We start from the raw sequence: 21,430 nt of genomic DNA on the forward strand, positions 1-21,430 counted from the left end.
CCCTCTCTCTGCCATCCCTCTCCCTTTACTTTATCATATTCGTTCTTCTTTCCTTCCTGTCGTCCCCTCTTACCCATTTACTTCCTAAATTTGTATCCTTTTTTTAGTCTCTTCTTTCTTCTCTTTACATTATGTTTCCTTCCTTTCTCCCTCTCTCCTTTCTTTGTCCATGCTTGTGTTCCTCTTCTTTTTTTTCATGCCCTTAATGCCCTGTGAAACCCGGCATTGTAAGATCACAGATCCTTCATAGTTCAGGTGTAAGGTGAAAAATGTTCAGTGAGTTTGGCTCAAACCACACCCACACAGTCACGATGAGTTTTTTGACTAATAAACTCTTATAAAATGACCCCTAAATATGTTTTTTTTAAGTTGTGAATATTTCATGTTTTAGAGAAATATTGATTTGCTGTATACTAGACCATGTAATGTCGACACTGTTTCTAAAGTAACTCTAATTTCTTGTTAGTTATCATAAGTCAACCTACAGTATACGCAAATACAACCTATCAATATATTGGCCTGGCCATTTTAATGGTTGGGTGCACACATTAACTCTGTGCATTGAGGGATTATTACTGACCATGTGTGCTCACTTATGGTTTTACTTTCAAATGAAGTGTTTTAAATTATAACAATATGTGTCTTTTTTTATTGCGTTTCTTTTTTAGTGATGTTGCTATTTTTCTGTATTATAATGAATTGCAATTGTTATCTAATAATCAACCACAATGGTTATGGTTTTGGGAGAGGTCATGGTCCTGGTTTACACAGTAAAATGTCTTGACGCAATAATAGACAAAACATGTTTATTGACATTTAATCTAAATCACAGTCATTAATTATATTTTACTGAAGTGCTTTTGTTGCCTTAAACCTAACCATGGGACACTTTGATTTCTGGTGTCATCATACATGGTTTTGTATACCCGCAATCCAGTCCAACCACCTCCCTACTACTCTGGTCCAACATATGAATGTAGTGCTTAATTTATATTAAAAAACCCATTTGTTAAAGCAATGTAATATTAGGATATAAACATAATTTCTAAGGTTGCCAAGTAACACAATAAAAGCAGTCCCATTTCTACTTAAAACCAACAGACCAGTAGGACCAGGTTGAAACACACAGGAGAACAGATGAAAAGATTTTACTGTTAGGAACTGGGAGGGGACATGCTTTCTCTCCTTTACACACATGACGTCCATCCGTATGAGAAATGTGATTACAAATGAGAGTGTGAGTGAGAGAGCGGAGTGCCACAGCTGGCATGGCATCTGGCTTGGCATATCGTTGCCCAGCCTCGCCCGCTGCCTGTGCGCTCTAATGTGGCTGTCGACAAGCCCATTAAGAAGCCATTACTAAATGCTCTGTCTCTGCTTGTCTTCCATGTCTTATAGCACAGGCCCAGGGGAATGCCAGCAACACGGAGGAGAGGGAGCGTAGAGTGAAGAGACAGAGAGAGAGGAAAGAAAGGAAAAGTAAGTGGTGGCAAGGGCGAAGGTTTGGTTTCAACTTTGATAGAGACACACACACACACACATAAAGAGCATGACTCTGCAAAACGTTTGCATTTGCTTTCTTGCTTGAAAGTGGACTTTTACATTTTATTTTATTGATAGACCACCTAACTAGAAATGTAAGACCAAATTTAATATTTAAAAGTAATAATAAGCAATACAATAAAATAACAATGTAAAATGTAATGTGCTGCTCTGTATCTTGCTACTGTATGGTTTTCAAACATCACCTGAGATTTTGTCCTTTTTCAGTTTGTGGATTAAGGCAACACAACATGGCCAAACCACAGTGATACTCAAACCTATCTTTAAATCATTTCAAAAACTTTTTAGATGAAAACTATTTATATAAACTATTTGTATTATTTTTCATTCAACTCCTCATGGCTAGATCTTTGACTATGACGTCAGAGCCCACCTGTCTGTGTGTCCCTGTGCTGCTCAGGCTGCTGCTGGCAGGATTTTCATTATGAAGTGACGCCTGACAGTCACAAACAGATCAGGTGGACAAGCCATGGCTTTTTTAGCTTATAAATAATGTTCATGTCTAATTGCACATTTACATTAATAATTCTGCTCTTGATCCATTTATAGAAAAGTGGCAATATAGTATTAAATAGTAAACATTTCTCCCACTAATTGCAAAGATGAATGTTTGGATTGATGACAGAACATTCTTATTAAGATACACTGTTACTGGCACTCCGGCTCTTCTTTAAAAGAGGACCTGATGTCTTCATTTGTTTTTGGCAGGAATTTTTACCAACAGTAATAAAGTTGTTTAAATAAACAACATGTCTGAGCAACAATCACAAATTAGCTAACAACACCTAATGCCAGAAATTTAAAAAAAAATTAAATCTTAGTTTTGCTGTTTGGAGTTTTTAAACTATTAGACTAACTGCTTCAGATTATTCACGTCACCAACTAAACTACTGCGGCTGCTGCTTGTCAACAATGCATACAGCTGGAAATTTAGCTTTTCCAAATCATCAGGTAGAACATCTACAATATCCTGCTTTTCCACTCTTTATCATAATAGCACACTTTTTTAAAAGCAGAAAACATACAAACCTGGCAACTGCAGAGATCTTACATTTAACATTATGTGGAGATAAAGTGGCTAGATTGTTTGGGATTCATAAAAATATGGATAGGGACAATCCAGCAACACCTTGATATTGGTGGGGACATTTCTCTACCATCAATACCCAAATCTACACCCATGGGTGATGGGAAGAATGGAGACATAATGACAAGGGGGAAGTTGGCAGTGGAGAATTAGCACACACCAAAATGGTCTGTCCCTACACTAGAGACAGACAGTGATGGGGAGCAGAGACTCTGAACTCACTTTTTATTTCACCATCAAAACAGACAACTAGGTGAGGGAGTTCTGCCTCAGGGCCTTAGAAGAGGAGGTGTCATGTGAAGTCTTCTCCTTTAGACAAAGTAAAAGTAAAGTTCAGTATTCGTCTAAATAATTTATGATCTATGCTGCATTTAAAATAAGTCTTACAAAAGGTTTCAGAAAAAAATGAAAGATGATTTACTGTTATCTGTGGAAGTTTTTTTTTTTAAATTATTTATAGCTGAAATCATTAGTTGATTAATCAATTGTGTGATCAACAGAAAAATAATATCTCACTGGTTTTGTGTTGGCATTTAATTAATGATTATGAAATCATCTTACCAATGCCACTGCTGCTTTTTCAAAGTTTTTGGCCTTTTACTACTGGAAATGACTTCATCTAATAGTATATGTGAAATGGGCGTGGTGAAACATAATATTTAAACCATGTCTACACAGACTGTCATAAAATCAGAACACTGGAGTACAGCAGCAGCAGCTTTAGTCTTTCATTAGTGTCCACAGAGGATGGGTGAAGTTTTTGGTTCTGCGCATAAAGCATAAGTATAATGTGAGCCATAACAGCCTGCGTGGGCAGCTGTATTGATTAAAATAGAAGATTATTTGTCCTGTGTATGAGAGGGACGACATAAAAATGCAGCTGTAACGACGCCTGTGTAAGTAACAACAGATCTTAGACACAATAGTCAGCCAACAGCTCATTGGGATTATATTCTATGCATTATGATCTGATATGTGCATTAATATATGTTAATATACACATTTGCACTTTCATATCAAATTGGATTTTCCTGTTTTTGGGTTGGTTTTTATTTGATTTATTGTTTTTTATTCTGTCTCAGTTTGATCAAATGTCCATTTACTAGGATTATTGGGTATTCTAGTGTTTTCACTTCCATGATGCTTTTATGTGCGGAGCACCGGATCAAGCAAATTGTACCTGTATAGGATAATAAAGTTGATCTGAATCTGAAATCTGAAGCCACAAACAGTCTCTTAGAATGAATCACCATATAGGAATTAACACCAGGTTAGTTTACTGCTGCTCAACATGTTTTGATTGTCTACAAATCAACTAGAATGATGAAGGGTTGCACACATTTTGCAGCAGAGCAGTGAGAAGTGTTTCTTTGAGCAAAAAGCTGCAAAATGTGAAGTGAACATTAACTTGGCTGAGTACTCTGAGCTTACAAACTCAAAGGAAGAAAAGTTTATGAAGTCCACATCATAGTATCAGGCACTGAAATGAATACAAAGTTTTGAATAAACACATCCACTTAAAGCAATCTTTCTTTATTTGTACTTCTCTTCATTTGCTCAGGCCAGGAGGTGTGTTGCACAGTCTTGCCTGCTTTGGAGTACAGAAGAGGAAACTAGTTGCAGATGGTGAACATTGTCTTGAACGGCTGGAGGGGAGGAGAGGCAAGGCAGAGGAGGAAAAGAGGCAGGGGGTGGAGAGAAAATGGAAAAAATCATGACATTAAATCTTTTTGCATTGGTTAAGTTCAAATATTAAATATTTTCCAAATGTAAAAACTGTTGAAACCAAACACCAGTGGTCACCCACTTAAAAAGTTATTCAAAAATCAATCACAAGCCCAAGACAATTGGGGTATAACCTGTGCACAGGAAAAGTAGACTTTTTTGACAATTCTTGTCAGTTATTTATTTTGTCTTGTTTGTTTATTTTGTTTAAGCAGTAAACAAATAGTGCAATTTGAATTACAACTGTCAGAATGTCATGTTTTGTGATATGATCTAATTAAGAGACAAAAAGAAAAAAAAGTGATTTTGGGCGGAATCACATATAAACGTGTGCAACTTCTGCTCTGTGTGTGTGTGTGTGTGTGTGTTTGTGTGTGTGTGTGTGTGTGTGTGTGGAGAGTGGTGACTTGCTCTTTTCATGAGTGACTGTGACAGGTTTCTCACCAGACCCTGAAGCCTGCTTGCAGTTAGAGACCATGTACAGCACAGAGCCCAAACAACAGACACACACTCACATGAACACACACTGAACTGAGTAATGGTGTAAGAGAGTTTTTTTTTGTTGTTTTAAAAAAAATAAAACTACAGAATACCAAAGCAGTTGTTGATACCACACACGTGCATGTGCGTTTGTGTGTCTGCACCGGCTGCTGGAACTAAGCGGGGCTCTTAATCACGGCTGTAACGGGCAACATTACCGGCAGCGGCAGCAGGCTAATGATGAATGCCCGAGTCTCCGTGCAAACCTGACCTCCTTTTCTGCTGTGATGCACAAAAAGCTCACGCTTTCTCACCAAAACACACGCATATACATGCATTTGTGCACACACATACACAGGCATACTATAAGCTTGCATCAACACATACATCTTGATGAAACAAAAAAACTGCAGCGGCAAATGTTAGTTGCCTCCCTGTGCGTGTGTATCAATGTGTGAAATGATACAACCTGTTCTCCAACTGACCCTCTTAACCAAACACTTCGATTACTGAAAGATTGCTGTGATGCAGCATACAATATATATGTATATATATATATATATACATATATATATGTCTTGAGGCACTGGAGTAACAGAGTGAGCAAACAACTGAGAAGTAAATGAGAGAAAGAAAGAGATGAGGAGAGAAACATAAATGGAGATGACAGTATTAAATAAAATGTAAATGAGAGAGATAGAGATAGAGACAGAGAAATAGAAATAAAAGAGAAAGAGATCCTTAAATGAGAAAGACAGATGGTAAAAACGTAAACCAGAGCGATTTTGCAACAGAAGGAGTGAGTAGTTATAAATGAGTGTAAAGTTTTGATGAAGGACAAACTAATGTCAGGGACTGGGGCGGTTCGGGCTTCCTGCTCCCCGGGTACCACATGTGATCCCGCCTGTCACTCACACTCCATCGTCATGACAATCATCGTACTGCTGACGCCTGGGGGCGGGTACAAGCCTGTCCTTGTAACAAACAGAACCCCTCCGCGATCTGACACCAACAACTGCCGAGAAGAGAACTCACACACACACACACAAACACACAGACACATTTATGTACCGGCACACAAACACACGACTACCACCACACTAAGAGAGAGTCTTGCACAAAACAAAATAAGAAGCAAATACCAGTTTCAATTCAAATACAAAGCTGCATTTTTTCCTATTAGTGATGTGATTGGATGTGTTATTGTTATGGTGTCCAGAGCACACTGCATGTTTGGTCAACACATTCATTGTGTAATATGCAGCATGTGGTTGTCTGTGAATCTAGATAGGTGTGTGTGTGTGTGTGTGTGTGTGTGTGTGTGTGTGCTTACAAAATGTATTCATTATGTGCATTCATATTGTACCTGTAAGTTAGTGACTGGTGTGTTCAGATATCATACGTGTGTGACAGAGGAGTGAGAGACAGAGACAGAGAGACAGTGTGTTTGCGTTTGTGTGTGTCTGTGTGTGTTAGCCACAGGGTAGGGAGCAGGGACTTGTCAAGCTGAGGAAGAGATGGCAAACTGGATGGTGATGCCAGCCCTCTGTGACAGTTCCTTCACACACATACGCACACACTCAATGTTGTAACCCCCGCAAACCTGCCCTAGTCCACACTCTAAAGCTGTGAAAGCTAGGATGCAGAAAGAAAACGAGACTGGTGGAATCTCCCTTTAACTGGAGGCTGATTTGTGTGTGTGTGTGTGTGTGTGTGTGTGTGTGGGTGTGTGTGTGTGGGGGGGGGCTGGCGGGGAGGGAGGGTGGGTAGGGGTTCAAAGTGTCACATCAATTTGTGGCTGTGCTGTTTCTGAAAGAGGCTAACCCCACTGCCACTTAAGTTTAGCACAACAATGAACAACATAGTGGCAGACAGGACACAGACAGTACACACACACATGCATACACACTTATACACACATATACTTACAGACCTACACTGAAATGTGGGCACGGACTGCAAAACATTCTTATTTCAGCTGAAAAAGGTGTTAATTATTCAGCATATTCTGACAATATTTTACGTACAAGATGACATCAGTGCAGTAAAACTTGAAAAACACCAGGCAAACGGTCTCTAAAGAGGCTTTGACGAAGTTGACTTCAATATGTTATAAACACACGTAGTTGGGTTGAATGTCATTTTCTGCAAATCCATCAAAACATTTGCCAGAAATTGTATTTTGGGTGCATGCTCCAGTGTGCCTCTGAGCCTAGAGCGCAAGCAGCCAACTGAGGTGAAGTTGCTGGTTAGAAACCCCCAGGGGTGACCTGGCCAGGGCCCCAGACCACTTTAACCACTCGTCTCCATTAACAGGCTCTCAGATATCATTATGCTCCCTGGGGACCAGGCGTGCTCTAACCAACCATTTACCCTCTCCCTCTCTCTTCTATTTCTCTCTCTCATCTCTCCCTCTCTCTGCCATGATGTTACTCAATGAAAAAAGACAGCGAAGAGAAAAAATATGAGATTGATTTATTTGCTTCAGTGTTCTTTGGGATGGAGTCCCCTCCCTCTCCTTCTCTCCCTTTTCTCTCTCTCTCTTTCTCCGCAAACTGAAACCAATTAGTGAGCAGAGCACTTGTAGCGGGGAATGTAGGGCAAGCGAGGAGTAATAAAAAAGTATTGACTTTTCTGTGACTGTACGTGGCGTGAAAGGGGTGCCGCGGCCTTGTCCGACATGAAAGGAGCTCCATTAATTTCACTTATTTCACCCAGGCCCCTGTCAGGAGGCCCTAATGCGTCCCAGGCGCACTTCTCACATGCAGGCACTCAGACAGCGCAACACAGCTCTAGCCTGGTTACCAAATGAGTTTACATTATATATCAGAGTGAGAGAGAGGGGAGCACAAGAGAAAAGAGTAATTTCTAATTCCCTAGTGGAGACACAAAGCGAGGCCTTTCATACGTAGCTAATTTTGTTCCAACCTCACCTCCTCATCCTCCTCCCGTCTTTCTTTCTTTTTCTCATTCTGCATCATGTAAAGGCCAGCATCCCACTTTTATTTCAACTTCCTTATGAGTCCACACAAAAAGCTAAGTAAAGCCAAAATAGACAATGTACATGTTGTCTAAATTTCGGCTGAAAAGTTGTACAGTAAAAACTATGGTTCATCTTTTTAGTTCTCTGGTTTCCACAGCAACATACAGTCATACAGGCCTAGAGCCATGTTCAATCATGTAAGCAATGTGCTGACATTGACATTTTACAACAAAATGCTCAGATTCGGACAAGAAGTTTTTACCACATTGGCTCTACTCGCTTTCAGAATTCAAATGCACCTTTTACACACATTTTTTGGGGTTCAGTGTATTCCCCATATTTTGTCCAGTCTTTGTAAGAATATTGTGATATCCTGAGTCCAGATTAAGTAAAACCAGTTAACTTCAACATAACTATTTTCATCTGGCTCTTGGGGTTGGCCTACTGCCACCTGGTAAGTTCCATTTACCTACAATGTAAGCAGAAAGTGAGTGTGTATGTGTATGAGTTTGCATGTGCACAAGTGCATGCATGTGTACGCCAGCGACAGACGCACCCCATGAGAGTCTGTGTGTGTGTAAGAAAGAGCGAAGAGTGAGAGGCTATCTGCAGACAGAAACTAATCAGTGTGTGTGAGATAAGAAAGCAGCCTTTATGGTGTATGGTAATCAGCCCCCCCTCTGCCTGCCACCGCCATGCATAATCACCACGACTTATTCACATGATTGATGAAATATGCGTCTGTGAAATCCGAGCTGCTTTTGTTATCATCCTGTTTTTTCCCCTCTCTCCCCTCTCTTTCCTTTTCTCTCAATCTTTTTTTTGTCTTGTTCAACCTCCCGATATATCTCTCCCCTTCTCTGCAGTGGCCAAAGATGTTTGGAGCCATGTACAAACAAGAAATTACACACAGCATGGGGTCCCTCTTGAAACTATGTATATGCACACAGACACTCTCAGTCTACACGTTTCCCTCATGAGGTAGTAATGTGAGGCATGAGAAATGCATGAGAAAAAACAGCATCGTCTGAAGAAGAATATGAAGGAACGGAGGAGGGAAAAGGAAAAGATAAGGGTAAGTGAGAGTGAGTAAACGAGAAGACACATTAATTGTTCTTTCCTGCAGATAGAAGTCTTGGGCAGATTAGAAGGGGATGAGAGGAGAGCGAGAGATGGTGTGATAGATGAAATTAGATGGATAGATGCTTCAGAGAGCACTTGTCATTGACACTCAATCACATTAATCAGGGAACGGATGCAGAATTCTCAACTAATTCAACATGCAGTAACAGAAACCATTTATACACAAAGCAACAGCAAGTCCATCGGAGGACAAAACTACCAAAGTGAGTAGGTGACTACTGCTGGTGTCGGGCCACAGTGACAAACAGGATTTTATGGTAATAAGCAAAAAAAACAAAAACAAAACAGTATCACACATGAACATTAAATGTAGTTCTTACCTGAATCAAATAACATAACTTGAAAAACTTTCTAAAAGAATGAAATATGATCCATGAAGTCAAAGTGGAGTCCGTTTGTAGTAATGGACACTGCAAAATGGTTTGTAATACAGGATTTTACAAGACTGGAAAGTTATAACAATTGCTATTATTGACTATTATATATTTTGTGGAGATGATATGCAAGGTAAAGTGAAGCAATTCAGAATCTATCTATCTATCTATCTATCTATCTATCTATCTATCTATCAATCTATCTATCTGATTACTGATTATTCGGAATATTGAATTAGTCTGTCCAAATGTTGCTTTAGACTACATCCATATTAAGCTAGCTAAATTCTAAAATGTTGTTTTTGAGCAAAAACAACATGCGTCCACAGTAGGAGTTTCAGGTTGTGTCTGCAAACATTAAAGCACCAAAAAAGGTAATTCTCCTTCTGGTTATGTGTGGAGGACCGATGAGCAAGTCAGCCCCAGAATACCAGTGAAGAAAAACTGTTGTTGTGTTTCTTCTTATTCTTTTCTAATGAAATACCACATTAATACCACCATATGTTTTGTCATTAATAATGACACGTTTCTACAAAGCTACATTTTCCATGTACACACAACGTCAAGCATTTTTGTGTTTACGCACACTGGAAGCCATTTCAGAGACAAATTTACAAATTTAACCAGCTTAGTGTGGACATGGTGTGTTTTATGCAACATTTCTTTAGAGTTTAGGGTTTTAGGCTTCTTACAAATCTTGTACCGAGCCAAAGTGGCTTGTCTGCTCACTGCCATTCAAAATATTGTCAGACACAAAAAATTCCAATGTTATAAGGAGGGACACTGTTAGACCATCTGTCAAGCACTTTGTTTGAGACATATTGATGCCATAAGACATATAGAAGGAAAATACTTGGACAGACACAGCTTGAGAAGAGGGCTGGGACTACAGTAGGACTTTGATTTAGGTTGAGAGTACACACTGGGGGAAGGTGGAGGCTGAGACTGGGGGTAAGATTAAGACTGGGGCTGGGGCTGGTGAATTAAGGCCCCCAGCCTCGGGGTGCTATTACACATCTATAATGAGAAACGGAGAAGAGGGGGGCTTGTCTTTGTACCTCGGCACACCTTAGATTAAATATGCACAATTCCCATGCAAAATGGGCCAGGAACAGCCGGGACCAGCGTGGCTGTCTAATCCCCTGTGCTGGAGTTGTTTCAGCCAGGGTTAACAGGCTCATCAGTCAACACAGGCTGCTTAGCACAGGACATCAAGGCCATTTGCAGGTTTAAGTGTTTGTGATTGCTTCCCTTTCCAGATTCAACTGCCACCCCAACCCCCTACACACACTCCCTGTGCTGGCTAGTGAGCATATGAGTTTGCAATAAGACACACACACACACACACACACACATGCACATTTATCAAGCATCTAATGACATAGGAAAAGGTGTGGCTTTCACATACTGTATACACAAGACTGCTTACCAAGTATACGAAACAAAGTATATATAACACAAACACACACACACACACACATTGGAAAGACTAGTTTCCCCACACACCATGATAAATACTTTCACACATGCACACCAAAGACTACTGGAAGTCCACCATTTTCTCTCATAGGCAAGAAGTCAGTTCAGAGTAAAACATTGGCTCAGGATTCCTCAGGATAAACAGAAAATATAAAATGTGTGAGGAAACAGGCAGTGTAAGAGAATCAAAACACATCTTCTACCTGCTATTATGAAATGTATTCTTAAGCTTTCTGGACAACAAAAAGATGTAAGTCTATGTATCCTGTCTGCTGTATTCTGTGTGTGCATCTGCACACTAGCTTCATCACAATCCATTTGCATTTCACAGCCAGGGTTGACTTCTATCACCAACACACTTCCGTATGAGAGGGCTGTCATGTTCCTCAAGCAGTTCTGTGTGTGTGTGTATTGTGCACTCAGCTATTTGATAGCACATACACATACTCACCACACATATTTTGTGAATAAGGGGTGGAGGGTTGTGGGGGGTCAGAAAAAAGTTGCAGTGAGGTACTGTAGATAAAGAAGACAGAGAAAGAGGCGAACAAGTGTGCAAATAAACAAGACAGCAAGCGAAAGAAAGAGTGATGGCAGGAGATAGAGATAGAGATAGGCAGTGATTATACCACGCTACATACAGTATGGTTCAGTGGAGCATATCCGCACAGGGACAGGCGGTCCATTAAAGCACAGACATCCTTATCCTGCTTCCATGCCTGCTTTCTCCTTACATCCATGTACACATGGAGAGGAAACTATCTAAATATATAAATCCTGACGTTGCCTCAGAATAATCATGATGACACAGCATTTTATAAGTTAGGTATCTCCATTTTCATTTTTCTGTGAGGCTGCAACAAATGTTAACAAATACTGAGTAAGTACTTTTCTAATTTAAATTGGACTTATTATTGTTGTTTCCAGGAATAATGCCTTTTTTTAAAATAATGACTACACATCTATACTAACCATACAATTAATTTGTGTTTATTATGTTACCACACAATTTTGCTGCATGCGATCAGACTGAAAATAGCACCTTCCAGAAATATCTCCATTCTATGCTATTCTTTCAGCATCGAAAGAGCTGTCTCTGCTGTTAATGCATAACACTAAAGCTGTTAAACTACACTTAAATATGCTAGTATTGTGTTGGGTCAACCACAATGCAACAAATAAAAAGATTTTTGTGAAGATGGATTTCACTATTGCACTGCTGAGTTGTAGCACTTAGCCAGGCATAATACTGTATCCTGAAACAGGCTAAAGTTGTGAGCATTCTTTAATGAAAAATTGCCAACACACATTTTATTTATTAGTTTTGAACAGGAGCTTGACACAAATTCATACAATTAACTTAAAAAATTGGCCTGAACTAACCTAAGTTAATCTGGCCAAGTCTGTCCAACAGCTTTGAACATAAATATTAAAGTCTTAAGTCATTCATTCGTTTAAGTCAGGCCAAAATATGATTGCTAATCATTTAATTGAGACTGTCTATTTAAAATCATGCTGCATGCACTCGGCCCTCATCGTTACTCTGTATGCAGGCCTCACAGTGCAAAATGCCACTATAATGGAAGCGAAGTGTTGGGTTAATTGATAAATCTGAGGTCCTGAGTAGGAAGGAGTGTGGCAGGGGGAATGTTTTATGGCTGTGCAAATGAAGGGGCTGCAGAGTTTTATACACGCTGTAAAATCGTTATGGAGAATTAGCGTTCTTTCTTTTTCACCGTTGTAACCTGGACACTAATGCAACAGAGCTGGATAGATGGATGGACATGATAACACAGGAAATACATACACAGTCAGACGCACATAAAAGGTGGATATAAATAAGTTCAAGTATTTGCTGCCACTGCTCCTGCCCCACCTAATTCCATTGTCTGTTCTTGTGGCCTATTTCAGTTTAGATATTAATTGCTAATGAATACTGTTCCCATTAAAAATATCCCTCATACATCAGTTGTATGCATCATGGTGATACATTATGGCTGAGGCTATTAAGAGTGAGCTAGTGTGTCTTCGTGTGTGTGTATGTGTGTCTAAACAGACTTTTTCTGTCCTCGTTGCCTGAAGCTTTGCACCCACAATAAAATAATGACAATAATAAAGCCACACTGCAGAGTAGCTGGGAGGAGACTATGATGTGTCTCTCTGTTGGTGGTAAGAAGAGGAGAAGGGTGTGTTTGAATGTGTATTTTGGCAAGCAAGTAGCAGTAACAAAAACGATGGCGCAACATCAAGTGTATATGTGGGTAGGTTATTGGCATTTATGTGTATGCATATATGTCTGTATGCCTGTGCAAAAGTGTGTATCAGTGTGTGTTGGTTCTGATCAGACATTAGCTTTTCAAAGTTGTGATGGGTGCCATTCTAATGCGAGGGGAAGGAAATGCTTGGAGCGCAGACAGACACAGACGTGACCACTCACTGTAGTGTATTTGATTAGCACGTAGCCTCCTAATTAGCTATCCTCTATGGTTACAGGCAGTACCGCTGGTGACATGGCTAATAACATTAGCCAAAATTAGCATGAACAAAAAGGGCTTTCCCATAACTACATTTGAAATTACTCATTGCTGTTGCATTTAACTGGTGCAAAACCTAAAAAAAGAGTGTTTCATCTTACAATGAGCATTATATTACATTTAATACAACCCTATTGTTGATTGTATTAAAGTTGCCAACTTTCAGAGGTTTACTGTTCACTCACAAATCAGCAGTCCTTTTTTATGACGAAATAATTCACAGTCTTGTAATGTATGACTCTAAATGGTCACTCTACTGTCCTGTCTAGTCATTTAGTATGTGTTCAAACAATATTATAATGGTTTTGTTCAAAAGAAGCAGAGACCACATACAAACAGTTTGAGCTAGGGAACAGCATGGCCAGAATAGTTCCAGTGTTTCCTGATAGAATGGTCAGTTTGACTCCAAAAGATTACACTATCGTCTGCTTTTATTTTCCATACTGTTTTCTCATCTTTGTCTGATGTAATGGAAACCACTTCTAGCCCCCTCACCTCCCATTCATGGAGAGTGAACCCCAAGGTAGTATATTTCTGATCAGATTAATGTATATGTGCATGCTAATTTTACTACATTTTAGTGTTTCATTGATATCTCTGACATTAATTACAGTAGTAATAGTCATGTCAGGATGACTTCACTGTCAACTAAACATATCAAGTTTGGTGTTATTAAAAAGTACAAATAATTATAGTTTTGGAAAAAAGTACTCTAAAATGTATATCTCATGTAAACTACGGGATGTGTGCAAATTTGAAATTGGAGTATAGGGAACATCTACTAATAGAGGTTTGTGTCAAAGTATCATCTCTCCCATGCCACTTTGCTCAAATCTTTGGGCACTTGCCCTTATTTCCACATCAGCTTCTACTGTAGGTTCGTCGTTAAATAAACAAAGTCACCATACACCCACATTCAAAGCAGCATCACATTCAAGCTGCAAGACTTTGCTTGCTTGAACACTGAACATTCTGCTGGATGTGGGTGCTGAGCGCTCTGAAAGACCATAAGTATCATGCTGTCAGCTGACTTGATGGACCCCTACCTGAGCAACTGGAGACAATCTACAGACTGCACAGAGAAACTCACAATCCATCCTGCTCTGATGGAGGGTTGCAGAGCTATGCCAGATAATAGATGTTGACCCATTAAGGGTTGACCACAAACGCAAGTTTAACCAGCACCACAGTGTTGGTATGACAAGGATATTAGGCATACATAGCAAAGTCATAGCTGCAATTCTCAAGCAGAGTTCAACATTTCAGGCAGGTGTTGAAATGCTGTTCTTCAAAAGGGTAAGACAACAGAATGAAGTCTGAATGGATCAAAGACAGAGCTGCAGGGGAGGGTCTGAGGGCTGAGAAGAGAATCTTTGGTGGGGAACCTGGTAAGCGAAGGCAAGGGCACATAGCTATAGAAGGGTAGCCACTACATACATGCGTTCCTGGCATATTTGCATTGATATACTTTCTTGCTGTGATACAGATGGCTAAGGTAAATAAAGGTCCAGGCATCATGAGCTATTTCTAGGGCTTGTTTTGGACTTGGGATGCTGTGTACATACTGCCAAGAGCTGTGATGGTCAAGCCAGAGAGTTGTGCTCTGGAACTAGGCTATGTTAATGATGAGGCTTCAGGCTGTGTAGAGGGTTGAAACAGGGCTTAAGGTGATGATTACAAGCAGGGTAAGGTAATGTGGCAGAGGCTGGGTGATAGGGCTGTGGTTAGGATTTGAAAATAATTAGGAGCATGGCTGGATAACACAGCTAGATAATGTGGCTGGGGGAGGCTGGCTCGGCACGGTATGAAGATGATGAGTACCAGGGTAAGCTGTCTACTCCATTGGCCCTCTGAGCTGTGACAAGAAGCTCTGCTGGCTGCTGCTGTAGCTGGGGGTGCTGCCAACGATAGGACTAACGCACTAATTACCGCCGAGCGAGAGAAGAGAGAGAGTAAATAGAGGTAGAGAGAGATACAAAAAGATGAAGCGACAGATAGAGAGATGAACGGGGAAAATTTGAGGTCTGATGAGCTCTCAGTGACAGCATTATGACGTGACTAGGCATAGGATAGGCAATGCTATCTTCATCATCTTCCTCAACAACCTCCTGCAACAGCAGCAGTGTTATCACAGGGAAAAGGGAGGTCATATATGCTATTTATGTGTTTTGTGTGTGTGTGTTTGTGATTGTGTTTGTGAATGCATGCATTTGTGTGTGCATGTGCAAGTGTATGTATAAGATGCACATTGTTTAGGCAACTGACAGGTAGGTTGGCTGTCATTTTGCAGCATGAATTGATAAAGAATTTCAATGAATATGCAAACACACACATGCTCATGCAGACACCTACAAACACACAATGGACATTTGTTTAGTCAGAGTTTGTTGTTGTTTGATTTTTGTTGATTTGGATGTATTGCCAAATTATTGTACAAGTGGATCTCTTAAATTTGGAGTACATCTAAAACAGATTTACCAATAATAAAGTTGACACCACTATTCTCTTTATTCTATAGACTCTCTATAATGCTATTCTCAAATAAGGAGATTGGTCACCCTATTGATTGTATATGACTAATGATCCAACATGAGGTGATTCTTTTCAGAGAGATCCCAATATTGTTTGTATTTAATTCTCTACCAACGGGCACATGCACACCATGGAGCATGGGGAATGACTTGAGGACATGAAACAATATATCAAAATATCTATTGGTCAACAACTCTCACATCTATATCGTTGTATTGTCCAGCCAGGAGGACCCACTTAAGTTTAATTGTTTTGTCATTTTGGTGGGCTAGCTGTGGAATAGCCAGCCATGCAAAACAGAAGCGAGGCAAAGTTGTTGTTTTGTTTTTAGTTTGTTTTTTGTCATTGCAAATAAGGTTTAATGACAGCTGATGCTTTGATTACAATGCTTTTCGGCTTTAGGAAATGTCTGCATGAAGGGTGAGACAGCATATTTCTGTCTGAGTGGTGGCCTACAGAGGAAACCTTCACCTACCACACACGCTCAAACACAAGTTGTCCATTCTGTGTTTACAAATACAGCATAGATGCACTGTGCAAAGCAGATCCTATTCCACCAGCCTGTGTTGTCAGCTGCAGGAGACCCCATTCGCCCGCCCACTCACTCCCCATTCTTATTTATCTCCACTTCCTGGGGCCGTGTTAGTTCATTCCCGTGTCGCTGCTCTCTCCTTCTTTTGTTGCTCCTCTCTCTCTCTCTCCCTCTCTCTTGTTTCACTCCTTGTTTCCGGGCAATTGGGTCTGGGTGCTGGTGGGGGAGTAAGAGGTTGGGGTGGAGCTGCTGGGAAGTTTGTGTGTGCGCGCATATATGTGTGTGTGCTAGGAAGTGAGCTAATAAAGGACGGTGATCCATGAAAGGCCTTGAGCAAAGACACAGTCAATTACCTAATGCCTGGACCAGACCGCAGGGCCCACGCACACACACTCTCTCACTAACATACTCACACACACACACAGACACACACAGACACACACACACACACACACACACACACGCACACCCATGCATACACCTAATTTACGTATACATGGAGAGGGGGCAGTGGAGGGCATAACTGGGAATTGTGTGCATGTGTGTGGGTGGATGTGCATACGCCTGTGATGGAGAGCGGCGATTTATTAAATTGCTGTCACTTTTGACAAATTTGTGCAACTCTAGTTGAAAGGGTTAGACTGCGCTGCTTCTCTGTTTTTCCTGTCATATTTTAGAGGAGCATACTGTTACTCTTATCAGGCTGAAACCCAGGCATCCCCAGGATAAACCCATGACTGCCATCAGTCTGCATGAGCTCAGAGGTGTTGTCTGGCCTGGCTCCATGATTGAGGTCCAGACTTGGGCTTAACGCAAGTGTGAAACAGCTTGAATGAGTTTATATCATAACTGTATGCTAACTATGAAAAAAGAAGAGGATTACTGACAGCCAATTCATGATATAAGTTTTCTGACTGTTGATTATAGGTTGCTGCATTAGTAAGAGGTGACTAACAGAGAAAAATGAATATTTTCCTTCACAATCATGTTGAATCTCCAGCAAAAATATTGCAGCGATTACTTTTGAATTGCAATATCCTTGTTAAGCAGAAATCTACATTTACTCATGCTCTTATAATGTCTTTGCTACCCAAGTCTTTAATGAACAACACTGACTCTTTTTGACACAGTCTGGTATAAATTGGTCAGGTTTACCACATCGTTATTGTCCTAACATATTTGTTTATTAAGGTGGTATACGTGTAGGCAGGTAGGGAAGCATTCAACATCAGGGTGGCTTGGTGGGGTCTCTAAAAATTACTTAATTCAGTTACATGCAATAGTAATAATAATAATAATAATAATAATAATAATAACAATAACAACCCACCTATCGGAATCTCTTGGCAGAGGCTGGCTGACTGAAAGAATTCCTGCTGTGACAGAGATGGTGGATCATCCTTTCTGTTCCTCTGGTTGGATGATGTCGAGAAAAAACAAAAAGTTTAAAGTTGCATTTCAGCAAGATTACTAAAATGTCAAACACTGATTAGCAAAGTTATAAATGTAGCAAACTCATTTGATTGCAGTGGGACAAAAATACTGAAGAAGTCTAGAGTGGCAAGAAAACTGGGTGGTCTTTTGTTCTGTTGTCAGGGAAATTATTGTGTGAGACGGATCAAACACAGGGTTAATAAGAGTACTAACACACACACAACTGGGTAGATTAGCCTGTGAGTGGTAATGAGGTTATAGTCAAGTGTTCTCGCAAAGACACACATACACACACAGATACACAGACGCATGCACACACACACTCACACAGCCACAGATACATGTGCACGATTCCTAATTAAAACTGATACAAGTCCTTAAAGACAGCAGGGAGAGACTGTGACACTGTTTATAATAAACCTGCACTCTAAATCAGTTTTGAAATAATCCCCTGGCACACACCCATTACTCTTCATAATAAAGACGTGTCCATTTGCTACTTAATGTTGCATAAATGTGCTTGTGTGCATACAGTATATTTGTGTTCACTCATTAATGTCTTCACATGCATGTATTCCTTTTGCGAACATCACAGAAAGAATCACAAAATATTAAAAAGCTTTCAAAGAAGCACTTACAAAAAACTGTGTTCACAGTTTACTTGTGTGTGGGTGTGTGACTCACGGTGTGCTACTGTGGAATCTTACAGACTCCAGTTGTCGTAGCTCATTCTGCACCTCCTCTAGGTGTGTGTAAGAGGTCTGCAGATGTGAAGACAGCTCAGGAAAACGCAAGCGCTGCTCCCACACTTCCCCTGGCTCTCTGAACAGGCCCTGGAATAACCACAACCATCACACACACAGACACACACAAGAATCAGATAATGATCACTGTATCTTTCTGTTTCAGACCCTCACCTCTTTCTTTCTCTGATCCCTCTCCCACAGGTAGTGATGGCTTACTGCTAAAACCAGAGGCCAATCCTCTTCATCTCTCCTCTTGTGACACAGAGACCGAGAGATAGGCCAACAGAGAGAGAAGAAGCGAAGAAAATTATACCGGGAGAGAAAAGGGAGGGAGCATGTTGGGACTCAGAAAGGGGAGAGGAGGGCCAATGAGTGAGTAAGACAGTAGAAAGACATGAAAAATATACTCAATGAGCTGCATATCTACTATCACGCACCAGGCACCATTATCACGGCATGAAAGATTTGGTAAAGTCACAACTATATGAAATGGAAAATAAGATTAAATTCAATGAAATATAAAAATAAACCAAATAAAATAAAAACATAAATTGAATTAAATTAAATATCACTGTGATTGACATCTAACCTTGTGATCAATATGTGAAACTAATATATTAAAGGGGAAAAATATAAATTTACTTTAATGCATCAAAAAATTATTCTAGAGCCAACAAATGTCATCCAGTTCAATAGATTTGGTGTTTTCTGGGAATTTGTTGATAAAAAAATACAAAGATAAAAGAACACAATTATTATCCTTCAAATCTTTCTCCTTGAAATATGATTGCATAAAATGAATAGGCTGTTTTCTGTATACATCCAATAGATGCTCAGCATCAGACAGATGTTTGGGACCAAGCCTCACAAACAAGTCAGTTAAACTTTAAACAGCTGTCCATCATTTGATTCCTTGAACATGTTCTTGACATTGTGGGTCCTTCCCTGCAGTGATGGGTTTGTGATGTCTGATGATATATCAAAGTTGCAAACAAAGAAACGGCATTTTAAGTTTTTGTACTTCTCCCTGTCTACAATGTCTTACCTCAATTCTCCTCTTATATCCTCTTAAGATTTCACCATGGTCATCACTATTTTTAGTTTAGCCTTAACCAGTAAATCCAAAAGTATTTTCACAGAAAAAAAAACAAATCCTAATTGTCTGCATGTATTTTCTCATTCTCTCTGAGTCAGCTTTCAGTCAGTTCACAGTGAAAAACAATAATATGTTACTCAAGTAAAGCTGATTTATTAGTGCTACGGAAATGCAACACTCAGTAGTGTTGATTCTTTCTAGTTTTGTTCATCTGAGGGTAAAACTAGTTGCAAACAATGCAAATTGCCAGTATTGATTAGTTTCAGTTTAAAATACATCCAAACCTACATGCAAAGACAAATACTGAAACCTCTATGAATAACAGAGTCCTCCCTCTGTAACTTGAGGTGAGAGTGATTCAAAGAGCGATGTGTAAACTTTGAGCTGTGCAGATTAACTTGCTGTTAAATGTTATTGCTTTGTTTGAGGTGACCTTCAGTTGTTGTTTGGTGTTTGAAAAAAAAGGAGGGAGGATGAGAGGGGAGAGATAGAGGGAGGGACAGGGACCCTGTCCTTGCTCCTATCACCACGGGATCGGTGGCCTGGCCTGACCACTTCCACAGCCAGCACCTCAACCTTATCCATCACCACTAGATAGTTATCACACCAGGGAGGGAGGAGGTGTGGGGAGTAGGGGTGAGTGTGAAAGAAAGAAAGAAAGAAAGAAAGAAAGAAAGAAAGAAAGAAAGAAAGAAAGAAAGAAAGAAAGAAGGGGATTTCCTGCACTAATCACACCACAGTCTTTTGATCACACACACACAAACCACAGAAGCATGGGGAGAGAGACATGTATAAATATAGATAAATAATGTAATAATATCATCATAATGTATTATTTTCCAAGAGACTTTTCTGAGTGTGTGTGTGTGTGTGTGTGTGTGTGTGTGTGTGTGTGTGTGTGTGTGTGCGCGCTTGTCAGTATGTGTGGGAAGTGCAGCTAATAAAATGAAACAAATCCACGGCTCATTTCTGCTCACTTATGTTTTACATTACTAGAAACTAATAATAGGAAAAGCACTTTGCCATAAAGAGCTGCAGAGCGTAAATAACACAAATGGTGAAATGGCTCAACATCAAATCATCAACATACACACATATGCAAACACTTGTATGCATAAAAATCACATAGCTGCATAGATAAATGCACAACACAAACGGACACACACCTGAGTATGATGAACTACTGGAATATAACTCTTACTTTGCAGCCTCTTTTTAAAATGAGTATTTATATTAACACTAAATTAATTCATTGTTCTTTTTGTGAAGGGGATCTTTGTACTTCTGATCCCTTTGAGAATCAAATGTAATTTCAGCTTTTTGTATCTCTTCAGCATGTTCTGCTCATTCTACCAACCACTGGCTTAAATATTGGACTAACAACAACAACCAACAGGTAGGCAGAAAGAAGACAACAGAAAGACTCTCTTGTTGCTCTGCACCTGCTGAATATGTAAGTAGTTATGATGTTTAAGACCCTAAAATCCCTTAATTACCTCATTTTATCAAAAATGACTGTGGTCAAAATTGTCTTCATGTATCTTTAATTTAATATCTAACTCTTATATTTCTTCATATGCATCTTATGTAATCCACATTATACATGGGATATCATCTTTCAGTGCCCTGATGTATTTAAAAAATAATATATACATATACAAAATATATTCAAGAAAAATATCAAATTAACTAAACTCCTTCCCCGCACAATGATGATCCAGT

General features: G+C 39.8%; 1 protein-coding gene across 1 annotated transcript in view; it reads right to left on the minus strand.

The window, feature by feature from the left end:
• Window positions 1–4,286: 4,286 nt before the first annotated feature.
• spata17 (spermatogenesis associated 17) overlaps window positions 4,287–21,430 on the minus strand; it is a 36,363-nt gene continuing 19,219 nt past the window's right edge. Inside the window, exons 8-10 of the mRNA XM_053322638.1 lie at window positions 18,551–18,699; window positions 17,763–17,844; window positions 4,287–4,296 (exon numbers count right to left, since the gene is read on the minus strand). Of these exons, the coding sequence (XP_053178613.1) occupies window positions 17,763–17,844; window positions 18,551–18,699 (231 nt within the window). The 3' untranslated portion in view covers window positions 4,287–4,296. The remainder of the gene's footprint in view (window positions 4,297–17,762; window positions 17,845–18,550; window positions 18,700–21,430) is intronic.

Source organism: Scomber japonicus, chromosome 1 (assembly GCF_027409825.1).
Source record: "Scomber japonicus isolate fScoJap1 chromosome 1, fScoJap1.pri, whole genome shotgun sequence".
In the NCBI taxonomy this organism is placed as follows: Eukaryota; Metazoa; Chordata; class Actinopteri; order Scombriformes; family Scombridae; genus Scomber; species Scomber japonicus.